This window comes from Delphinapterus leucas, chromosome 4 (genome assembly GCF_059928025.1).
Source record: "Delphinapterus leucas isolate spDelLeu-1000000601 "Yukka" chromosome 4, BTC_Dleu_Yukka2, whole genome shotgun sequence".
NCBI lineage: Eukaryota > Metazoa > Chordata > Mammalia > Artiodactyla > Monodontidae > Delphinapterus > Delphinapterus leucas.
In genome coordinates, this window is record NC_143132.1 from 58,691,120 (window position 1) to 58,710,189 (window position 19,070).

General features: G+C 47.6%; 1 protein-coding gene across 1 annotated transcript; it reads left to right on the top strand.

Annotated features, from left to right (window-relative positions):
• The first annotated feature begins 3,499 nt into the window (after window positions 1–3,499).
• On the top strand, window positions 3,500–17,253 carry TAGLN3 (transgelin 3). The gene is made up of 4 exons (XM_022599321.2): window positions 3,500–4,410; window positions 5,585–5,759; window positions 15,258–15,360; window positions 16,780–17,253. Exons 1-4 carry the CDS (start codon window positions 4,231–4,233, stop codon window positions 16,919–16,921), a joined length of 600 nt encoding a protein of 199 aa, XP_022455029.1. The 5' UTR covers window positions 3,500–4,230; the 3' UTR covers window positions 16,922–17,253.
• The last annotated feature ends 1,817 nt before the right edge of the window (window positions 17,254–19,070 follow it).

A 19,070-nucleotide genomic window follows, 5' to 3' on the forward strand; every position in this document is an offset into this window, starting at 1 on the left:
GGGCTACTCTTCGTTGCGGTGCGCAGGCTTCTCATTGCGGTGGCTTCTCTTGTTGCGGAGCACGGACTCTAGAGTGTAGGCTCAGTAGTTGTGGCGCACAGGCTTAGTTGCTCCGCAGCATGTGGGATCTACCGGGACCAGGGCTCAAACCTGTGTCCCCTGCATCGGCAGGCGGATTCCTAACCACTGCGCTACCAGGGAAGTCCCAATATACCTTTTTAAGATCCCCTTTCATTACAGACCTAAAGTCACTTTTTAGTTTAGAAACACAATCATGTAATATGCATAACTTGGTTTAATGAAAAAATATGATGCTTTGGTACATTTAGAGAACATACCTAGAAAAATGAAGGTAATTTTTGTAAACGAAATTTGTCTTTTGAAGAAAGTGTCCTCTTTATTTTCTTGAGCTTGCAGATTTTTACTGACAGATAAACTTCTACTCGAAAAGAAGCTCAAATCTCAGCTTCTCACTGAAGCCTTTCCTGCCTCATCCTCATCTCTGTGTCCAAGAATTTTAATGATGGGTCCTCTGTGCTCTCTCATGAACAGCACTCCGCTGAGGCCTTTTTGATAGAACTTACTACATGGAAATTCTCCGTTTATATGCCAACCTCCCTCTCTCAAAGGACCATTGAGATCAGGAGCTTCGTTCTGACACTCTTTAACCCCAGGTATCCCTGACCATGTCACACCATCTCCTTACGCACTTTGTATTGTTAATATTCCCTTCTGTTCTGACCTTGGCACTCTTCTCATGCAACTTACTTATTCACCTTGAGCAACTTCACGCAGGTTCCTGGTTTTAACTGCTCTCTGCACGCAGATGATTCAAGTACTTTCCTTCATTCCAGATTTTTCTCTTTAGCTCCAGATGCATAAAACTGAATGACCGGGATGGATTGTGGTGGCCCTCCCAAATGCAGTAAGTCCAAATGCTATTATCTTCCCTCTTAATGTACCTCCCCACTTACGGTCCCCTTACAATAATTGGTGCAACCATGACCCCTGTTATACAAATCAAACCCTTGAGTCATTCTGACCCTCTCCTTTTCCTGCACCTAAATCAGATCTGATGGTTCTTTTTCTCTATGAAAACACTCAAGCTCATTTGCGTGATACATAAGCCCAGTGGCAAGGCCAGTAAATATTCAACAACTAGCTGGGTGGGGAGGGGAGCCCCGATTTGCAGCATTTGCCAACAACCAGCTATACTCTTGTCATAGCTGGTTTAAAGCTACCACTGGGACGTCACTGAATAAAAGGAAGCTGGGAAGACATGGCCAGTACCAGACTGTTACATAGTATATACCCCATATAGAGGCAATAAGCATAAATATCCTCGAAAACATAAGTAATAGTAAAATGTAGCAAAATAAATTAGGAAGTGATCCATTTTGAGTATTTAACCTTTGCTTTTAATATAACATATTTAAGTGTAAGCTTACATAATTTAAGTGGTTACAGCGGCTGAGTTTAACAACTGGCTTTCAAAATTCCTGAAAATTTAACCATGGACATTTGCAAGCACTCTACTTTGTAATCTGGAGACTGCCAGACATTCCAGCTTTATTTCTGTGTCTCTTCCCTTTAACCCTATGCTTTGTTGATATTAGAACATGTTCACCTTCTTAAATAAGCTGCCTTTGCTAGCAACGTTCCCAATCCCTCCTGCCTCATCCCATTCACTAGGCAAACACCTAAGTTTTTAAAACACCTAAGTCTCTTTTGAGACTTAAAGCCATCCCATTCATAAATATTTTCGCTAATTTCCTACCCTCTTCCTCCAGATATAAATGTACCTGAGTACCCTGTGCGTATTTTTAGCATGACACCTAGTTGGCATTTATGGTTTACAAGTTTAATGTTGCTGGTAGACCACGTTGCCATATCTCATTCATTTCTTTTTAAATCTCAGATACATAGACTCTTTTAAAAAGTTGTTGAAAAAATTATAATATTTATAGGCACTCAGTAAACAGACGTTTGAGCCAGTTTCCACTGTCACCACCCAGGGGATCAAGTGGTTTTTCTTTAATGATTTCCTATGGATTTCTGGACACTTCTAACCTTCTAGGCCTTGCTTGGACTCTCCTCTTTGCCATTGTATCCTCTCCAGAACCATGATTTCAATCATTCATTTAAAGTACCCCACATATTTTGTTACAATGGCAAAAAAATCTTCGGGTACAAAAGATCTGCAAAACAGAGTCTGAAAAAAAAAAAGGCAAATGTACATCTTTTAGAATTGTTTCCGTTTTTTTTGTTTTGTTTTGTTTTTTAACAAACCAACATCTTCCTTAGAGCAATTCCAGCCACAGAGGAAATAACATGCTTCCTGTTTGGGCTTCTGTTTCCTTAGTCCCGGGTTGGAACTGACCTTATTGCTGCCACCAAGATGCAACTGAGTGACTTCCAAAATTCTGCTGACAACTTCCCTGCTCTGAACTCTGCCCCTGAGCTCCAAGTCTCTGGAGCCAGCTCTGCTGCCTTTAAAGCTCCTTCAACTGACGATTCCATGCAGCATCCAGACCTGCATCCGTCAGCCCTTGTCATGCCTTTTTCTAAACCTACTGCTCTCCTCAAAGCTCTGATTCTCTCACAACCGGTTTTCACAGAGCTCTCTCTCCTATGCCTTCAACTACTGACCACTAAGTCTTTTCTCAAGCAAACCACCCACATATCTACTAAGTAATTAAATTTTCAAGAGTCCAGGCCCCAGCTGGCAGGAGATTTTTCTCAATACATGTATTGTTTGAGGTCATTTCCCGCATACCTTCTAATCAATTTCCCACAGCGACAAAGATCACTATCCCAGGTACTAAAATTGTTTTATCTAATGTTCTGAGTCAATTGATCAATCTGTTCTAGAGGAAAAATTTATATTTTATTTCTCTCCAGTACAGAACTTGGCACAGTTAAGTGCTCAAAAAAAATATTCGTTGAATGAACCAAAGAACAAAATTTATGGTGTTTTTTTCCCATGAAAAGTACCCAAAGACTTACCCAACACCAACAAGACTTAATCTTTATTCCCAAGTGGCTTACAGTCTAGGAAGACAAACTACCAAGCCCTTCAGTATTTATAAAAATTTCAGGCCAACTTAGGTCTAATGATTTCTCCCGAGGTCTTGTTTGCTCACACCAAATACTCAGTTACCACTGACAGTGTGTCAGTGGTGCCTTTCTGATCCTTAATTAAACAGATGAAATCTTTACACTCTATCAAGACCTTTCACTCCAAGCGTTCTTAGCACGTTGAGCTCCTTGTAATTTATAAAACGTACTCTCAGTGTCTTTCGATTAAAAATGGCATTAAAACGCTACTTTCCTTGTATAAGTCAAACTGAGGCACAACAGTTTCCCACCAGGTTGGAAGTTTCAGGATGAAATCTGGCTGACAGCTGAACAAGCTAATGGTTGCAGCTCACAGCCCCGCCCCTCCTGCCCCACCAGACAACTGTTCCCTCCAGGCAGGGGGAAAGTGGTCTGGCAACTCCTGACAGATGGACAGCTGACGGAATGGACCCTCCCACAGGCCTCGTTCCGTGTGCAGCTGTGCGCTGGCCTTGTGTACAATCGGCTGTTCCCCAGAGGAGGGGGAAGAATTGTGCTGCTGAGAAAGCCGCTCTCAGCGGGAGGGAGGCGGGCGGGCTAGACTGACACACGAGAGGGCTGGCTTTTTGGACGGCTCTTAGCAACGGCCCTGGTTTGACCCTCCTCAGCCATGAGAAAATAGAATCAGTGTACCATTCTTCCAGGCGCGATGCAGCATCCGCAGCTCTACGTCAAGGGGGCCTTCCTCCCGGCCTGTTAATTACCTGCTCTTTCCCATCTCAGGGTTCCTGCCTTTGCATAGTGTTCCTGGGAGGAGGGAAGAAACGACCACCCCCCAGCCCCCTTGCTGCCTGGGGGCTTCAGGCTTGATTGTGAGTCATTGTGCATCGTTTCGTCTCATTGATAGACGGGACTGAGCGGGGGGCTTCCAGCCCCCCTGGACCGGCAGGGGCTTTATTCTAAGAGTCACTGGCGCTGCGCTCTTCCTTCCCGTTTGTAGGTGAAACCCCAGTGGCTTCATTGGCTCCTTGATTTAAACCACGCCCGGCTTGCTGCCGGCTTTGCTGCTGCTGGGCCAGGCGGCCCAGCCACATCCCAACCCCGTCTACCGGGAGCCCGGGCTGCTGCTGCTATTGTGTGGATGCCCCGCGTGTCCTCTCTTCTCTTCCAGAGATGGCTAACAGGGGCCCGAGCTACGGCTTAAGCCGAGAGGTGCAGGAGAAGATCGAGCAGAAGTACGACGCGGACCTGGAGAACAAGCTGGTGGACTGGATCATCCTGCAGTGCGCCGAGGACATACAGCACCCGCCCCCTGGCAGGGCCCATTTTCAGAAATGGCTAATGGACGGGACGGTAAGGGCGGGCAGCGATCTCGGATGCTGGGGCGGTGGGCTGGGAAACCCTCCAGGGTCTCCTCTTTTAACGAGAGGCCACCGGAGGAGCTGCGCCTTGCCAAGCTCCTTCTCGGGGGGAGGGGGAGGGGAATGCCTTTATCTCTTCGGGACTGGAAGGTCTGGGCTCCCTGCACAATTCCCTCGCTGGATTAGAGGACTCTCCACCCATCCCAGACATCACAGGTTCCTCCTGAGTTGTTGGCAAATTCGAAGTCTTTTTGCTTTTTCCAGTGAGAATAGAGATAAGTATTTCCCTGAGATCTCTCCAGCCTTCTTGGTGCATCAGCTCCTCTGGCGGGTGGGGGTGGGGGGCGCGGCGGCACTCCTTCCCCCAGGGGAATAGGTTGGATACTTAGTAAAACAAAAGAAGGGTTGGAGGGGCAGGACTCACCGCCTTCCCATTCTTCCTGGAGCCATACGCCTTGGGGGTGCTTAATGCCTGTTTGTCGAATGGCTGGATTCTCTTGAAACTGAAGGGAATCCTTATTTGATAACTGCTTTTCTAAGGAGATGCTCCCGTGTGTTCGGTTGGAGACCACGGGCTCTGCTGATTCCAACAAGCCCGTCTTTTCCCGCAGGCTGTGATTTACTGTTACATAACTGCTATCTCACGCTTCTGTCCGCTTATGCCCAGCGCTTTGTTTATAGGGATCTGGGGGTACCCACCCAGTTCAGCTCCTTTACACATCATTAATTTTTACTGGATGAGTTATTGAAGCCTGATTCTGATCTGCCTTTTGAAAGAAGAAATAGTATTAGAGTCCATCATTTAATCTCTCGGGAGCCACTAACTCTTCCCTCCATGGAAGGTCTGAAATCGTGACCTCATCACTGCACATCATTCCCTCTCCATAAACCTTCTTTCGCTCACCCAGCAAAAGGAAGGGAGGGAAGAGGACTCCCGGGCTCTCTGTGGTCAGGAGCAGCCCTGAGAATGGAGTCGCCCGGGTCTTTGAGGTTCGGTATGGGAGCCTGGCCACCCAGCTCAGAACCCATGCCTTCCTGGGGTGCAAGATGGGCCCATGCTCAAACCCGTGGGCTGTGCCCTGTGAGGCCCAGGATTCACTTTGCATTAGGGGGGGCGGTAAATACAAAGGGAAATGCTGATTCTACCTCCCCCTTTGCCTCTTCAGGTCTTGTGCAAGCTGATAAACAGTTTATACCCACCCGGACAAGAGCCCATTCCCAAGATCTCAGAGTCAAAGATGGCTTTTAAGCAGATGGAGCAAATCTCCCAGTTCCTAAAAGCTGCGGAGATCTATGGCGTCAGGACCACTGACATTTTTCAGACCGTGGACCTTTGGGAAGGTAAAGCCCTCATGCCTTTGGGATCATTATTCCCTCCCCCCATCCTTTCGCTTTTCTCTTTGTGAAACCTGCCCACAGTGTTCTTCCACGTATCTCCAGGCGTGTGTGTGCGTGAGAGGGGATTATCAGCTGTTACCCGCGAGCACTGTTAGCCTCCCACTTTGTGATGTTCTATATTGAAAGGGTTCCTCCTCTAAGGAGCACACACCCCAGGACACAGCAGGGACCCCAGCAAACTAACTGGTAAACAGAAGCCTCCGTGGAGAGGAAGCTAGAACGGTTACACAGATGCTTCTCCTTCCTCTTACTCCTCCCACAATGTACTTTTTCCCCACAAGTGGTAGCTTCTGGAGGAGAGGGGGGCGGCGAGTATGCTTCTGACTCACCAGTAGCCAGGCTTATAGACAAAGCTGCCTGGTGCAATTTTGTCATTCAATCTGAGAAATAGATAGCACCCCACCCTTTTACTAAACGATTATCTGGAAGCTTTGTGACTATACCTTCCAGATGTGTATTTTTCTTAGAGAGGGTGACAAATGATTTTTTTCTTTCATAGTTGTGAATTGATGTAAGAAATCTAACAAGGCATAAAAAGGAAATCAGGTTTCTGGACATATTTAACAATCCACCATGATTAGGGCAAATGATGTGGATGGAGGTACCGCCAGAGAATTTGGGACCGGTGGTCTTAGGGCTTAGTGTCCCCCGGAGCCCAGATGTGCACACCATCCATGCGACTGTTCCACATCGGGCCTGCTGGGGGGACAGACAGGTCCAAGCAGGGCTGCCAGGTTGACTCTGCGCTCTCATGCTCATTGTCACTAGCTGTCATCAGTGGCCCGACCAAGAGGGTGCCCAGGGCAGTGACCTAAGTGGCTCTGTTGACAGTGACAATGGACTAACTCTCCTGTGATCAAAAGAGTGATAGTTAAAGGGGTATTCAGATGATGGTTGAAACAGATTTCTAGCAGAGGACCATTCTACTAAACAACTTATAAAGAAGCCATTGCCTCCTTAATCCTCACCCCCTTCTCCATGTCATACACAGAGCAGGCATTTCCCGTTTCCTTCCCAGATGAGTAGGTAAAATCCTAAGACGCCAATCAGTTTATCAGTAATGTTTTGCCATTATTTAGAAGCTCAGATATTCAGACCTTCAGGCCAGGCTATTGGACTTCATGGATACTTGCCTCCAAATCCCCACAGAATGTCACAGTTGAGACTTGGTCCCTGCTTTTTAGGTCAAAGCTATGATGACTTTCCCTTGCTAATAAAAATTCCTGCTGCTAATTGATATTTTCCTCTACACTAGACATGGTACTCGTGCCTTTCTGCATAACGCCAATCAATTCTCCTAACAATTCCAGGAGGTGGGTGTTAGGAATTTCCCCATTTTATAGATGATGAAACTGGAGCTCGCCCATTATCGCTCGTATAGGTCATATGACTGGCTAGTAATTAGCAGAGCCAGGACTCAAACCCAGGCTCCGTGATGCCAAAGAGTAGGGCCTTAACTAGTCTGCCATGCCATGCTTTGGCCAGGATGCTGTTTCCTTATCCTACACCGTGAGTGTGCTTTTGAGTCATAACAGTGACTGATGAGATGAACAGTAGGGGGAGGATGATTCAGGGCTGTGCGGGATGGAAGGTTAGAGACCCAGTACTTGGAGGTTTGTATAAATGGAAGGGGTCCCAGTGAGACCCCCCAAGTACAGGAAGTATATACGAGGAGGAAGAAACTGGGAGGACTATGGGAGATGGGGATCCCAAGGGTACTTTTCTGTGTTAAGGATGCTTTGCTTGCCTTTCCCCTTTTTCCAAAGACCACACGGGTGAACTTTACACCCAGGAGGTGCTGGTAGTGAAGGGGAGGAGGATAGGAAACAAAGGTCCCTGATAAGCAGAGTAGATGGAAGTCTACACCACCTGCCCCAGCCCTGTGTGTCAGGTACCTCTTAGGGAAGAGGGAAGTTGAGAGGCATCAGTGTGACTGCAGGAGCCTGAGATGGGGTGGTGGACAGATGGGCTCCAGGGCAGGGTGATGCTCTTAGAACAAGGGAACAAGGCAGACACTGAGGGGTCTCATTCTCAGGGCAAAGAAAGATGGGACTTTAAAGGAAATAAGGAAGGAGACCACTCCCAGGGTGTTGTGGCTGAGATGCTATAGGCAGGACAGCAGGCAATAGAACAGATGCTTCGGAGGGTCCAAATGGCCTCTAGAGGCACCAGGGCCTGGCGGCCCCCTCCATGGAGAGGCAAGTCAGGATTGAGGTTTGGGAGATTCATTCTATTTGCTGGAGGGGATACTTGACATCCCCCAAGTGCATTGTCTGCAGCTCAGGCTGGAGCTGGTGACCATACAGTGAAGCAAGAGACAGGAAAGTGGGTTGCTTTGAGCAGAGAAACGGGGAGGGACGGCGGCCTTGGGCGAGCCCAGCACTGAGACCCATGGAACAGCAGCATGGAGAAGTGCGAGGCTGGATCCTTCTGCCAGAGCTGCTTGTCACCCGTGAATTTAGGGATGAGTAAGCCGGAATCAAAGGGATGCCACTGGGCGGGCTGGCATGTGTTGACGTGCCTGTGCGCGTGTGAGGTTGTCCATGTTTGTGTGCTCAGCTATTGGACTGGCCGTCCCCTTAGCTTAGTCTCACATTCTTCCTACTCTTCTGCACCTGGGTTGTGGTTTTAATGCTGTCCTCAAATTTCAGATTACTCACATTCACTCCTGATCCCGTGCACTGTGGTCATGGTGGCTGTGGCTCTGAGTGGCCAGCCCTCCTTGCCTGGGAACTTCTCCTTCTCCTCTGCAGGCATTTTATGCTCGGCAGCTCTCGGTCTCCCATCTCCCCTGCTTGGCATCTTCCTAAGTAGGGCTCTGCTTGCCCATGGCTGCCCATGACTCTGTGCTGCTCTTATGTTGCAGATCAATAACGCCGCAGGAGCCGGGGCTCGCCAAATGCCTTCTCATTTATCTTCAGTTGTTTAGACAGGCAGGCGCCCCAGATGTACCCTCTCTCCTGAAACCCTTTTTAGATGCAAGGCGAAATGTTTGGAATGGACTCAGGGGCAACCAGAATGAAAGGTTCAAGGCTTTAAGAAGGAACCCAGGGCTGAATGGCCTAAAAAAACAACCCAACCTCAGAGATATAGACAAGGCTCCTGGAGTTCCCCTCAGAGGAAGCTGGGGCGACCAGTTCCCTTCAATGATGGGGGAGAAGTGAGGGCAGCTTAGAGCCGTGGAAGGGGACTGGAGAGGTCTTTCTCATGGAAGAGAGAAGGTAGATGCCGGGCAGGTTACTTTGGAATTCGCCCTGAGAACCTGGAAAGGGTGGGCGGGGCCGTCTCAGCTGTGACTGGGGAGAGCACAACGGAGGTTAGCTTTCAGCATCTCTTCGGTGGAGGGAGAGGGGGAAGGAGAGAAAGGGAGGAGACAGAAAAGGAGGTGTGTGTGTGTGTGTGTGTGTGTGTGTGTGTGTGTCTCACTCCTTGAGAGTGAGTGAGTGTACTGGTCAGAAAGCCTGCAAAGAAAGCTTACCCTGAAGGTAGGAGAGCACAGGCTCCTAAGTTAGAAATTAGACCACTCTGTTCAAACCTCTGTTTCACCACCTGTCAATGAACTTTTCTAAGCTTCCGTTTTCTCAGCTGTAAAATGGGGATAATAGTGTCTGTTTCACAGGGTTGATATGGGGTGTAAATGAGATAATGCATTAAAAGTGCTTAACACCGTGCTGGAAAGAACAGACCATAATATATGGTAGCAATGTTCAAATTACTATTGTCATTGGCCTATTTTTTTTAAGACTAATAGAAAATAAGGGCGGCAGGAGCAAGGTTGGAAGGGCACATATTCTGTCTCAGAACAGACGGACTTCATGAAGCGCCTCACGCAGCAGCTGGTAGGGTTGCCTGGATGACCTTTGCCCTCTCTGTCATCTGAGGTGCCTTCACCTCATTGACCATTCTCCAAAACGAGGGGCCACCTTTATGGGTCTCCTTATTGACTTTTTTCCACCTCGTGGTCGTTACCCTTTATGTTTTTCCCCACGATACAGTATTGCTTTGTCAATTCCAGACCCTGGGATCGTGGTACTGTGGAAAGAGCATGAGTTTTGGAAACTAGCTACATACTAGCTACGTGACCTTGGTTAAGCTGCTGAGCTTCTCAGAGCCTCAGTTCCCTTCCCTGTAAACAGCACCTCCCTTGCAGGGGTCTTTCAAGAATTAACTGTATAAAATGCCTAGCACAATGCCCGGCTAAGAGACACCTAATAAATGTTGGCTTTTTTCTCCTCTGTTGTTAGTCCATCAGCAGCTAGCCTTTTTGGTTCCCATGCCTAACCAGGCAACGAGCATTAGCCACCTAGAATTCTAGAATGTCAGAGCAGGCAAGACTCAAAGATCAATCAACTCTGATTGCTCTTCTCCATAATCCTGCTGACGAGGATCTGGGACACATGGCCTTGTCCTGCCTCCCTGTTCCCCTCCTTGATGACTGGGTGTTGGAGGCTGGTTTATACTGGGGGGGGCAGAGTGCCTGGAAGGTCCAAATATGTCCTCTGGGAGGTGTCACTGTATGTGTCATTCCTCAATAGCAGGAACAGAAGAGACATTTCACCCAATGTGAGAGCTGTTTTGGGATATTGTACGGTACCTGTAGTGACTCAAGATAGTACAGAAGTGCCTGCCGCCTGAAGCCTCCTTTTCTCTCAGTGCAGCCTTCACCGCATTTCCTGCAAGCACTGCTCATACCACACTTGAGTTTGGCAGGCTCTTCCTGCAGCGGTGGTCCTCCAACTGCAGTGTGCATCAGAATCTACTGGTAGGCTTGTTAAAACACAGATTGCTGGACCCCAGCCCCAGAGTTTCGGAAGTATTAAGTCTGGGGTAGGGCCTAGGAATTTGCATTTCTTACCAATTCACAGGTGATACTGCTTCTGCTGGCCTGGGAACCCCACTATGAGAACCACTTCCTTACAGATTTTCTCCAGGGAGGCAAGCAACAAAAATTCATAAAGCCCACAGAGCAGCCCAACCTACCCTCTGACATTTCTCCCTTATCCAAAGCAATAATTTTTCTACTCTGAGTGGAGAATTGGGGGCTATGCCTAAGTTATTACTCAGGGAAATAAGAAGTGGTTTCTTCATCCACTGACCGCTTTCTCTGTAAGTCCCAGGAAGATGGAAAAAAAAAAAAAGTATTCTAAGAGTTACAAGGTTGAGTCAAGACTAATGTATAATAGAAGTAACTCCAAAGCAAAGAGTTTTGAATGTAAGACTGATTTTTAGTATTGAAAGTAGAGTGTCCAACCTGACTTTACCCGCCCAGATGTAACTTCTCTGGCCTTTTCCTTTCTCTTTACCCTTCTTTTATTTTTTCTTCCCAAAGACATGTGTAAGATAGCATGAAAGTAATAAAAAGAAATTAAGGGAACAAAATCCTTGTTCAAGTATCTCTATGGTAAAAGTCTTCAAACTTCATGGGCACTAAGAATTCCTAGGTCGGGGCAAGGGGTACTTATAATGCAGAACCCTTGGTCCCTCTCCCCAGAGATGACCATTTAGTAGCTGGAGTGTAAGACCACACTTGGGGAGACATTGCTTTGTGATAATGCAATAAACAGGGAATACAGTACTGTCAAGTCAAAGTGTCAGTTGCTCTCTGAGGTTCTGACAAGGAGAGCTACTGTGCCACCATCTCTTTTTACAACTTCGAGTCTAATATTAGCTTCCCCCCATGATAGAGAGCTAGAAGAGTCCAGGAACCTGATGGAAATCCTGAGCTGTTAGTGTAAATTTGACCCCTCTCTTTCGTGTATCACTTCCTTCTATGGCCAGCGGTCTCATCTGTAGATCACCACTTGGACTCAGTCTCATTCCTGCATTCCCAGCATCTAGAAAATTCCCAACACCTAGTTGGTACTTCTTTAGAACTCTTCTTCTTCTTCTTGGAAAACTAGCTTGAGCAGCAGTTTTCAAGCTGTCTTGCCAAAGTTTCTGGGGGTACCTTTCAGGGAACAAAGAGATTCCGGGCTGCTGGAGCTCTGAGCAGGCTCCCAACTTGTATCAGAGCCCTTTAACTATTGATGTGACTTCTGACTTTGTGGACGATAGCTCTGAAGCAAGGAATTACTGCTTAACAACTTTTATTTCGTGCCTACCACATGCCAGACATTGGGATGCTTTTAAAAATTAAAAGCTGAAGTACTGAGGCAGTGCTTGCTTATGCAATATCGCAGGATATTGTCCCAGAATCTGAATTTTCAAGAGCCTCAGGTAATTCTGCTCAGTCCAGTTGGGAGTCACCAGGTGAAACCCATGTATCTCAGAGTTGTCTGATGGCATGAATCACATGGGGAGATTATTAAAAATACAAACTCCCAGGCCCCACCCCAGGACTGCCAAATCAGCCTGTCCAGGGATGACCTCAAATTTCATATTTTTAAAAAGGCCTTCCAACCCCAGCCCATAAGTAGTCCCGGAAGCTTGGGAAACCATGTTCTGCAGCAGTCTGGGTTCTAGGCAGATGGCACACATTGTTGTGATACAAGAAGTTCAGCTTTTGTTGCTTTATAACTGGTTCGCTTCACAGATCTTCCCTCATCTCACTGCTCCTTCAGACATTTCAATTTTTGACCCTCAGCTACAGGATTCAGTCTCCACAAACCACCCCCTTCTACCCAACAGCACTTGATCTGGGCTTCTGAACTGGCAAGAGAAATGAGGCTGGAAAGAGACCCTCCTCCCATTTGGTTAGCCCAAAACACTGGAATTCTGTCCAAGGAATGTCTATTAGAAAATGAACTAGACATGAACTGGTTACAGAAGGCAAATTTCTGTTTGTTATGTTATTTAGAATCTTGACAATAATTATTTTAACTTGATGGGCAAACTGATGGGGGACTCTGGGCCCCAACTGCTTTCTTTTGCTTTCATCTTCTTTAGGTTGAGACCTTGAGAAATTATTCCAGACAAAACATAGACTTATGGTCACTTGAAGTTTGTGCCCCAGATTTTGTGGGGCCCAAGAACTATTCCCCATTTGTATCCCTCCAGTGCCTCCCTCTGGCCTGGCACTGAAGCAGCCACTGCCACCCTTCAGGTCATTCCTGATCACTGAGCACCGTGCCTCCCAACCAACCTGTGCTGGGGACCCATGGGAGATGGCAGTGCGGCCTCCTGGACCGATTACAGGCTTTGAGTTCAGACAGACCTGAGCTAGATCTGGGCCCTGATTCACTTGTTGGGTGGCTCTGGGAAATTAATTAACCTCCCTGAGTTAATTTTCCCATCCACACATTGGGAGGAATGGTATCAAGTCCACAGGGGCAAGGTCACTTATAATAAAGTGTCTAGCCTAGCATTTATAACAAATCTCTTGTCTCTGGCCCTTTCTTTAAAAAAAAAAAAGCTTTTCCAGTTTGTTCCTGTCTAATGCCTCCTTCCCCAGCTTCTTCTGCCCCAATGGTGCAATTACTTCCTTTTGCACTCTCCCAGGATGAGGGTGGGGTGAGATTTATAGGTCAGGGGGCCTGGATATCTTACCCTTGCCCCCAACTTAATTCCCTGTGTCCTTTCTGGGTTCATGCAGATATATATGCATTAGCCATATGTGGTGGGGACTGGGTCTTTGGTTTAACAGAGTTTGCTTCCCACCCCGGTCTCCAGGGTAGTATCTGTGGCTGGTTGCCAGGTGCCAGGCTCCACATTTCCCCAGATCCTGGACATGCCAGATGCACGCTGTTTCCAACCACCAGAAACAGATTTCTGGTGTGCTTTATGTACAGAGTAGAGATGAGTGAGGTACCTGGACCTTCCTAAGCCTCCATGTGCTTCATAGTTTCTTGAGGTTCTCTTTAATGACTCACTGCTTGAAAGCAAACCTCCTTCCTATCTCTTCCCACGGTGATCCTTCAAAATATCATCATGCCAGTTCTATCAAAAAAAAATGTATCCTGTAATACAGTGACAGTTACAGAAATGCTTTTCATCTGCGGAAGAGAAAGATCATTCTCATAACCTCCTCTGCGTTTCCTCTCTCTGCCTTCTCAGTATCCCTTGTGCCCTCCTCCTTCCATCTGCTGCCCAGGTCCTCCTTTCTCCACCACCCCAGCTGTTCCTTGCTCCTGCGGGGCTCTGCACTGAGAACCTCACATCCTTGTATCCATCAATCCATCCCACAGGGCCTCAGGATCCAGGAAATCATCCTGTGGTTAATGTGGGACGGGGGATGGGGAGAGAGCAAGGAAAGAAGGATCTGCTGTCTCTCTCTCCTCTTTGAATAAATGGACATCCTGACCTGGACTTCCTCTGTGGGCCCTAATTGTTTATTTTGTTAGAGTTATGCTCCATTCTCACTTTCTGTCTGCCTTTCCCCTGTAATTCTGTATTCCCCGGTGACCGGGCTGCAGCAGCCCAGCCGGAGATTACAGGTGGTTCACTCGGTCTCAAGAGGACCTTCAATGTTTGCCCTTGACTTTCACAGCCCCTGCCAGGCTGAATGCAGCCACCCTCCCCCCGCCTAGCCCTTTAGCTTTTGCACTCCACACTCGTGCGTGGACCTTCGATCTGGTTCTAAATTGTGGGGCTAACCACACAGTAGCATCTTTCCCCTTCCTTGTCCAGGACACGTCGGTCCGCTGGAAGGGGGGAGGGGAGAAAGGATGGGAAGAGGAGGCTGCCTTGTAGCCCAGTGGATGAAGGGTCCCTGGGCTCCTCGGGTGACAATGTCCCCCTCCACTGTGTGAGGGAGCACACCACACCTCTCTCTCTCTCTCTCTCTCTCTCTCTCTCACGCACACACACACACACAAGCCATTTATTTATTGTCTCCCTTTAGCTCTTCTCAAGCAGCACAAAATGAAGAGCTTCTCATTGTGTCATGTTGGAGTGCTCTGTGTTTATTTGCTTTTCTTCATCTGCCAGGCCTCCAGCCTAAAAAAGCCAAGTGAAGACTCAATTTGATGCACATGGGTGATTTTAGACCCTTTTAACCCAGATAAAGTGAAAGAAAGAAACCACCTGGGCTTTGGTGTAGTTGACCCACCAGTAAATTTCTTTCCAGTTTCCTTTTTTCTTTCCAGTCCTTACGAAAATCCTCTTGTGCAGACCTCATGCCAGCTTACCCACAGCACCTCCCCTTACCACCGCCTGCAGAACCCACCGAGGCCGGGGCCTCTGCATAGGGCAGGGACGTACCGCTGTCTGAGCTGCTCAGTGTTTGGAATGTGTTATTCATGTAGCGACTGTGAATGGATTAGAAACTCACTATCCCTGGCATGTACCATATAGAGAATAATTAGCCAGATTTTTTGCTCCTTTCTGAGAAGCTTTGCCGTGGTTGTTTTCAGGCCACTTTGAGGAGTATCTTGTATCCCTCTCCCTTGAATGTGCTCGCCTACAGCCTCCTATGAGAACTTTCTTCCCAGAGGTCCAGCCCCATCCTTCCCTCTTCCTTGGCCCTGACACATGCTTGGCTTTAATCTCTCCTTTGGCTTCCAGGGAAGGACATGGCGGCCGTGCAGAGGACCCTGATGGCTCTAGGCAGCGTTGCAGTCACCAAGGATGATGGCTGCTACCGGGGAGAGCCATCCTGGTTTCACAGGTAAAAATCCCTTCCCAGCCACACACCCTCTCCCTCCCCAGGCAAAGGATGAGTTTAACAAGCGCGAGCATCTGAAGCCTTGTAGCTCCCCGGAGGCTGTTTTGACACAAAGTCCAGCCTAGCAACAAGCACTCCCAGCCCCATAACTGAATCCCCTGGAGCAAGGAAAGACGGATGCTGCCTGTTCAGGCCAATATTACCACCCAGGGCAGAAGTCGTTGGGCCTTTCCTACTAGATACCTGGATCCTCCAGCTCTGCCCAGGTTATGTCTCTCTTGAGATTTGAACTTGGTTTCACTAAGAGCCAAGTAGCCTTGAATCTACTTATTTATTTAATTATTTTCCTCACGTAATGAAGGGAAAACATGTTTTATTTGCCAGGAGAGTCCTGAGACAGTCCTGTCACCCCAGTGTATCCATTGATAGCGCTGTCTGTCACTCTCGGAGGAGGCCTGAAGTGGATAATGAGTTATATCGTCATGTCAGTAAAGGGCCTTTCCCTAAAGAGATTATTTGCTTTGTTGTTTGTTTTTTGGGGGGGAGAGGGATAGCAAGGACGCTTAAACTCCACCCCTAGCTCAGTGAGTGATGAAAAGAGCATGTTGTAGCAGGTAATTGACTCTTCAGTCCCCTAATCCCCTCCTCTTCTTGACAGTTAAGAAAAGGTACCAGCTTATGACATTCTAAATGAACCTGGTCTGAAAAGCTCCTAGATATCGGCCAATTGAAACCCTGGTTTTAGCCCCCATTTTGTTAGTGATCTACCATGGTCTATGTGGCCCATAAAACCAACATTATTTACTATCTGGCTCTTCACCAAAGTTTGCAAACCTCTGGTCTAGAGTAGGAAATTTCCCCTCCGAACACCGACATCCCTCAGCTTTAAAGTGGGACATTAATCCTTGGCCCCACACAGGGAAGGTGGAGTAGGGTTAGTGACATGATTTGTAAGAAGAGCTGATTTTAATTTTCACAAGGGCTTGAGGTAACTGTGAGAAGCGGGGACAGGAAAGCTGTCTGAGAGTAAAGTATCCAGAGAGGCAGCACTTGTTCTCTGCTGTGGAAATTCTGGAAAATCACCTGAGCTTCTAAGATGTCGAGAGGTCGTGTTTCATGGCAGGGCCCGTTTGTGGTAGGACCATAGCCCAGAGTAGGGCCATATTTCATAGGATCATAGCCCAGGGTAGGACCATAGCCCAGGGTAGGATCACTGCCCAGGGTAGGGCCAAGGCCAGGGTAGGGCCATAGCCCAGGATAGGATCATAGCTCAGGGTAGGGCCATAGTTCATGGCAGGACTATAGTTCTGTATAAGGCCTGCCTTTCTATTTGGTGACCCCCAGAAGAGCCTGTGTAACTGCATATCTTGGAAAAGTTTTGAAAACAGAATGACATTGTTTCATCTCACTTCCTCTGCCCAGGAAAGCCCAGCAGAATCGGAGAGGATTTTCAGAGGAGCAGCTTCGCCAGGGACAGAACGTAATAGGCCTGCAGATGGGCAGCAACAAGGGGGCCTCCCAGGCAGGCATGACCGGATATGGGATGCCCAGGCAAATCATGTAAGACGCTGCATCCCGCAACCCAGTAGAGAGGACGAACGTGCCACACCATGGTCTCTATGATAAAGAAATAGTTAGTCACCTTCTGACCTTCTCTTCTCAAAGCCTCCTGTCCCTGGTTTTTGCAAGTGCTGCATTTCTGCCGCGAATCCACGTTGCCTACGGCTGCCACCTTCTGTTCATTTAGAACTATGCAAAGACTCCGCTTCCTTCCTCTTCCTGAGCTCCTTCTTTGCCCTGAAAGCCTTCATGTACCTGATTATTTATTTATTTATTTATTTGCCAAAAATTTCCCTCCTCAACTTATAGAACGCACCTAATAAACAAATTAGTCTTGTGTCTTCAAGTGTAAAGTTCCTTCCTCGTCTTAGGGACTTTGCCGGCAGGGCTGGTCTCCACTTCATTCAAGAGGCCAGCTAGCTGTGGCAGTAGAAATATAAGTTAACTTTGAGGAAGCCCTTGCAAGGTTGTATTGCTTATCTTGACTATTGCAGTAGAAGTTTAGGAACAGTTTTGCCCACTCTGACAGCCTAAACCCATGAGTTCAAGGACAAGGTCTTTGGCTCCCACATATTTTTTGAGTACCTACCTTGTGCTTATTATGCCAGACTCTGGGGGGGACACAGGAATGAACAAGCTGACGCCCCAGCTCTTCAAGAGCTCTGCTGTACATGCTCAGGAGCTATCTGATGGAGGGGTGGTTTTATCAGCTAGACGGGTGATGATTAGTTGAAGGAAAGCATTTTTCCATTCTGTATCAACACTCTTTATCCCCACAGGCCAGATTCTGGGTCTGATGCAGACATTTATACAGCTTCTTCATTAGCCAGAAGTGAAAGCAACGTAGATTGCTCTCTTACAGTTGTTTACAGGGTCTAACCCCCTAAGACTCTTGGACATTGTCTAAGACTGAGATCTAGCTAAGATGAGAAAGGTTTTAAACATTTTCTCATCCACAGAACACTTAAGTAGGCAAGTACGCCTGGGGACCACCAACTCATCTTACTCTTTCCTACCAGTAGAAACAAGGAAAAAAAAAAGTGACTCATTTTGGGACTTCCCTGGTGGTGCAGTGGCTAAGAATCTGCCTGCCAGTGTAGGGGACACGGCTTTGAGCCCTGGTTCCGGAAGATAACCACATGCCGCGGAGCAACTAAGCCCGTGCACCACAACTACTGAGCCTGCGCTCTAGAGCCCATGAGCCACAACTACTGAAGCCCACGCACCTAGAGCCCGCACTCCACAACAAAAGAAGCCACTGTAATGAGAAGCCCACGCACTGCAATGAAGAGTAGCCCCCGCTTGCTGCAACTAGAGAAAGCCTGCGCGCAGAAATGAATACCCAAATCACCCAAAAGTAAATAAAATTTTTTTTTAAAAAGTGATGCATTTAATAAGAAAAGAAATAGTCTTTCACTCATATAATGAATTGTTAATTAACAAGAAAAAAATAAAATAAATGAAAATATAGACACTGCCACACTCCAGATGTAGAATGATGATTTTTCAGACTGCATTCTTTGCAGTTCTAGCCTTCCATAGAGAGTTCTGTGGGATTCCCATGGGACTGGGGTGGGGCGGAGGAGGCTGAATTCTGATCCCCACTCCTGCTTCAATGAGAGCGTTGCTTATTTTATCTATTTTATATATTAGGATCCAGCATAAGATTTTTAATATTAAAAAAAAAAACAGGAGGGGCTTCCCTGGTGGCGCAGTGGTTGACAGTCCGCCCGCCGGTGCAGGGGACGCCGGTTCGTGCCCCGGTCCAGGAGGATCCCACATGCCGCGGAGCGGCTGGGCCCGTGAGCCATGGCCGCTGAGCCTGCACGTCCGGAGCCTGTGCTCCACAACGGGAGAGGCCACAACAGTGAGAGGCCCGCGTACCGAACACAAAAACAAAAACAAAAAAACAGGAATTCATCCTCTAGGATCCCTAGTGACCAATTCAATCACTGGTGAATTGTCCATTCCTGAAAAGATGTTATATTAACATGCAGCTGAATTCCTTTCTCAAACTTTACCTTAGATTTGCCATAAAAGCAAGAGAGAGAGGTTGATGGATCCCCACCCAAAATGAAATAAAACTGGGAGGAAGTTCCTGGTGAGAGGTGGAAGGTGGTTAGTTTCCTGTTAGGGATTGGGAGGTGGAGGGC

Excerpts from the sequence above, each read along its gene's own strand:
- TAGLN3 (XM_022599321.2), top strand. The coding sequence starts at position 4,231 with ATGGCTAACAGGGGCCCGAGCTACGGCTTAAGCCGAGAGGTGCAGGAG. Across the intron at positions 4,411-5,584 it reads AATGGCTAATGGACGGGACG|GTCTTGTGCAAGCTGATAAA; the intron begins GTAAGGGCGGGC and ends TTGCCTCTTCAG. Across the intron at positions 5,760-15,257 it reads GACCGTGGACCTTTGGGAAG|GGAAGGACATGGCGGCCGTG; the intron begins GTAAAGCCCTCA and ends TTTGGCTTCCAG.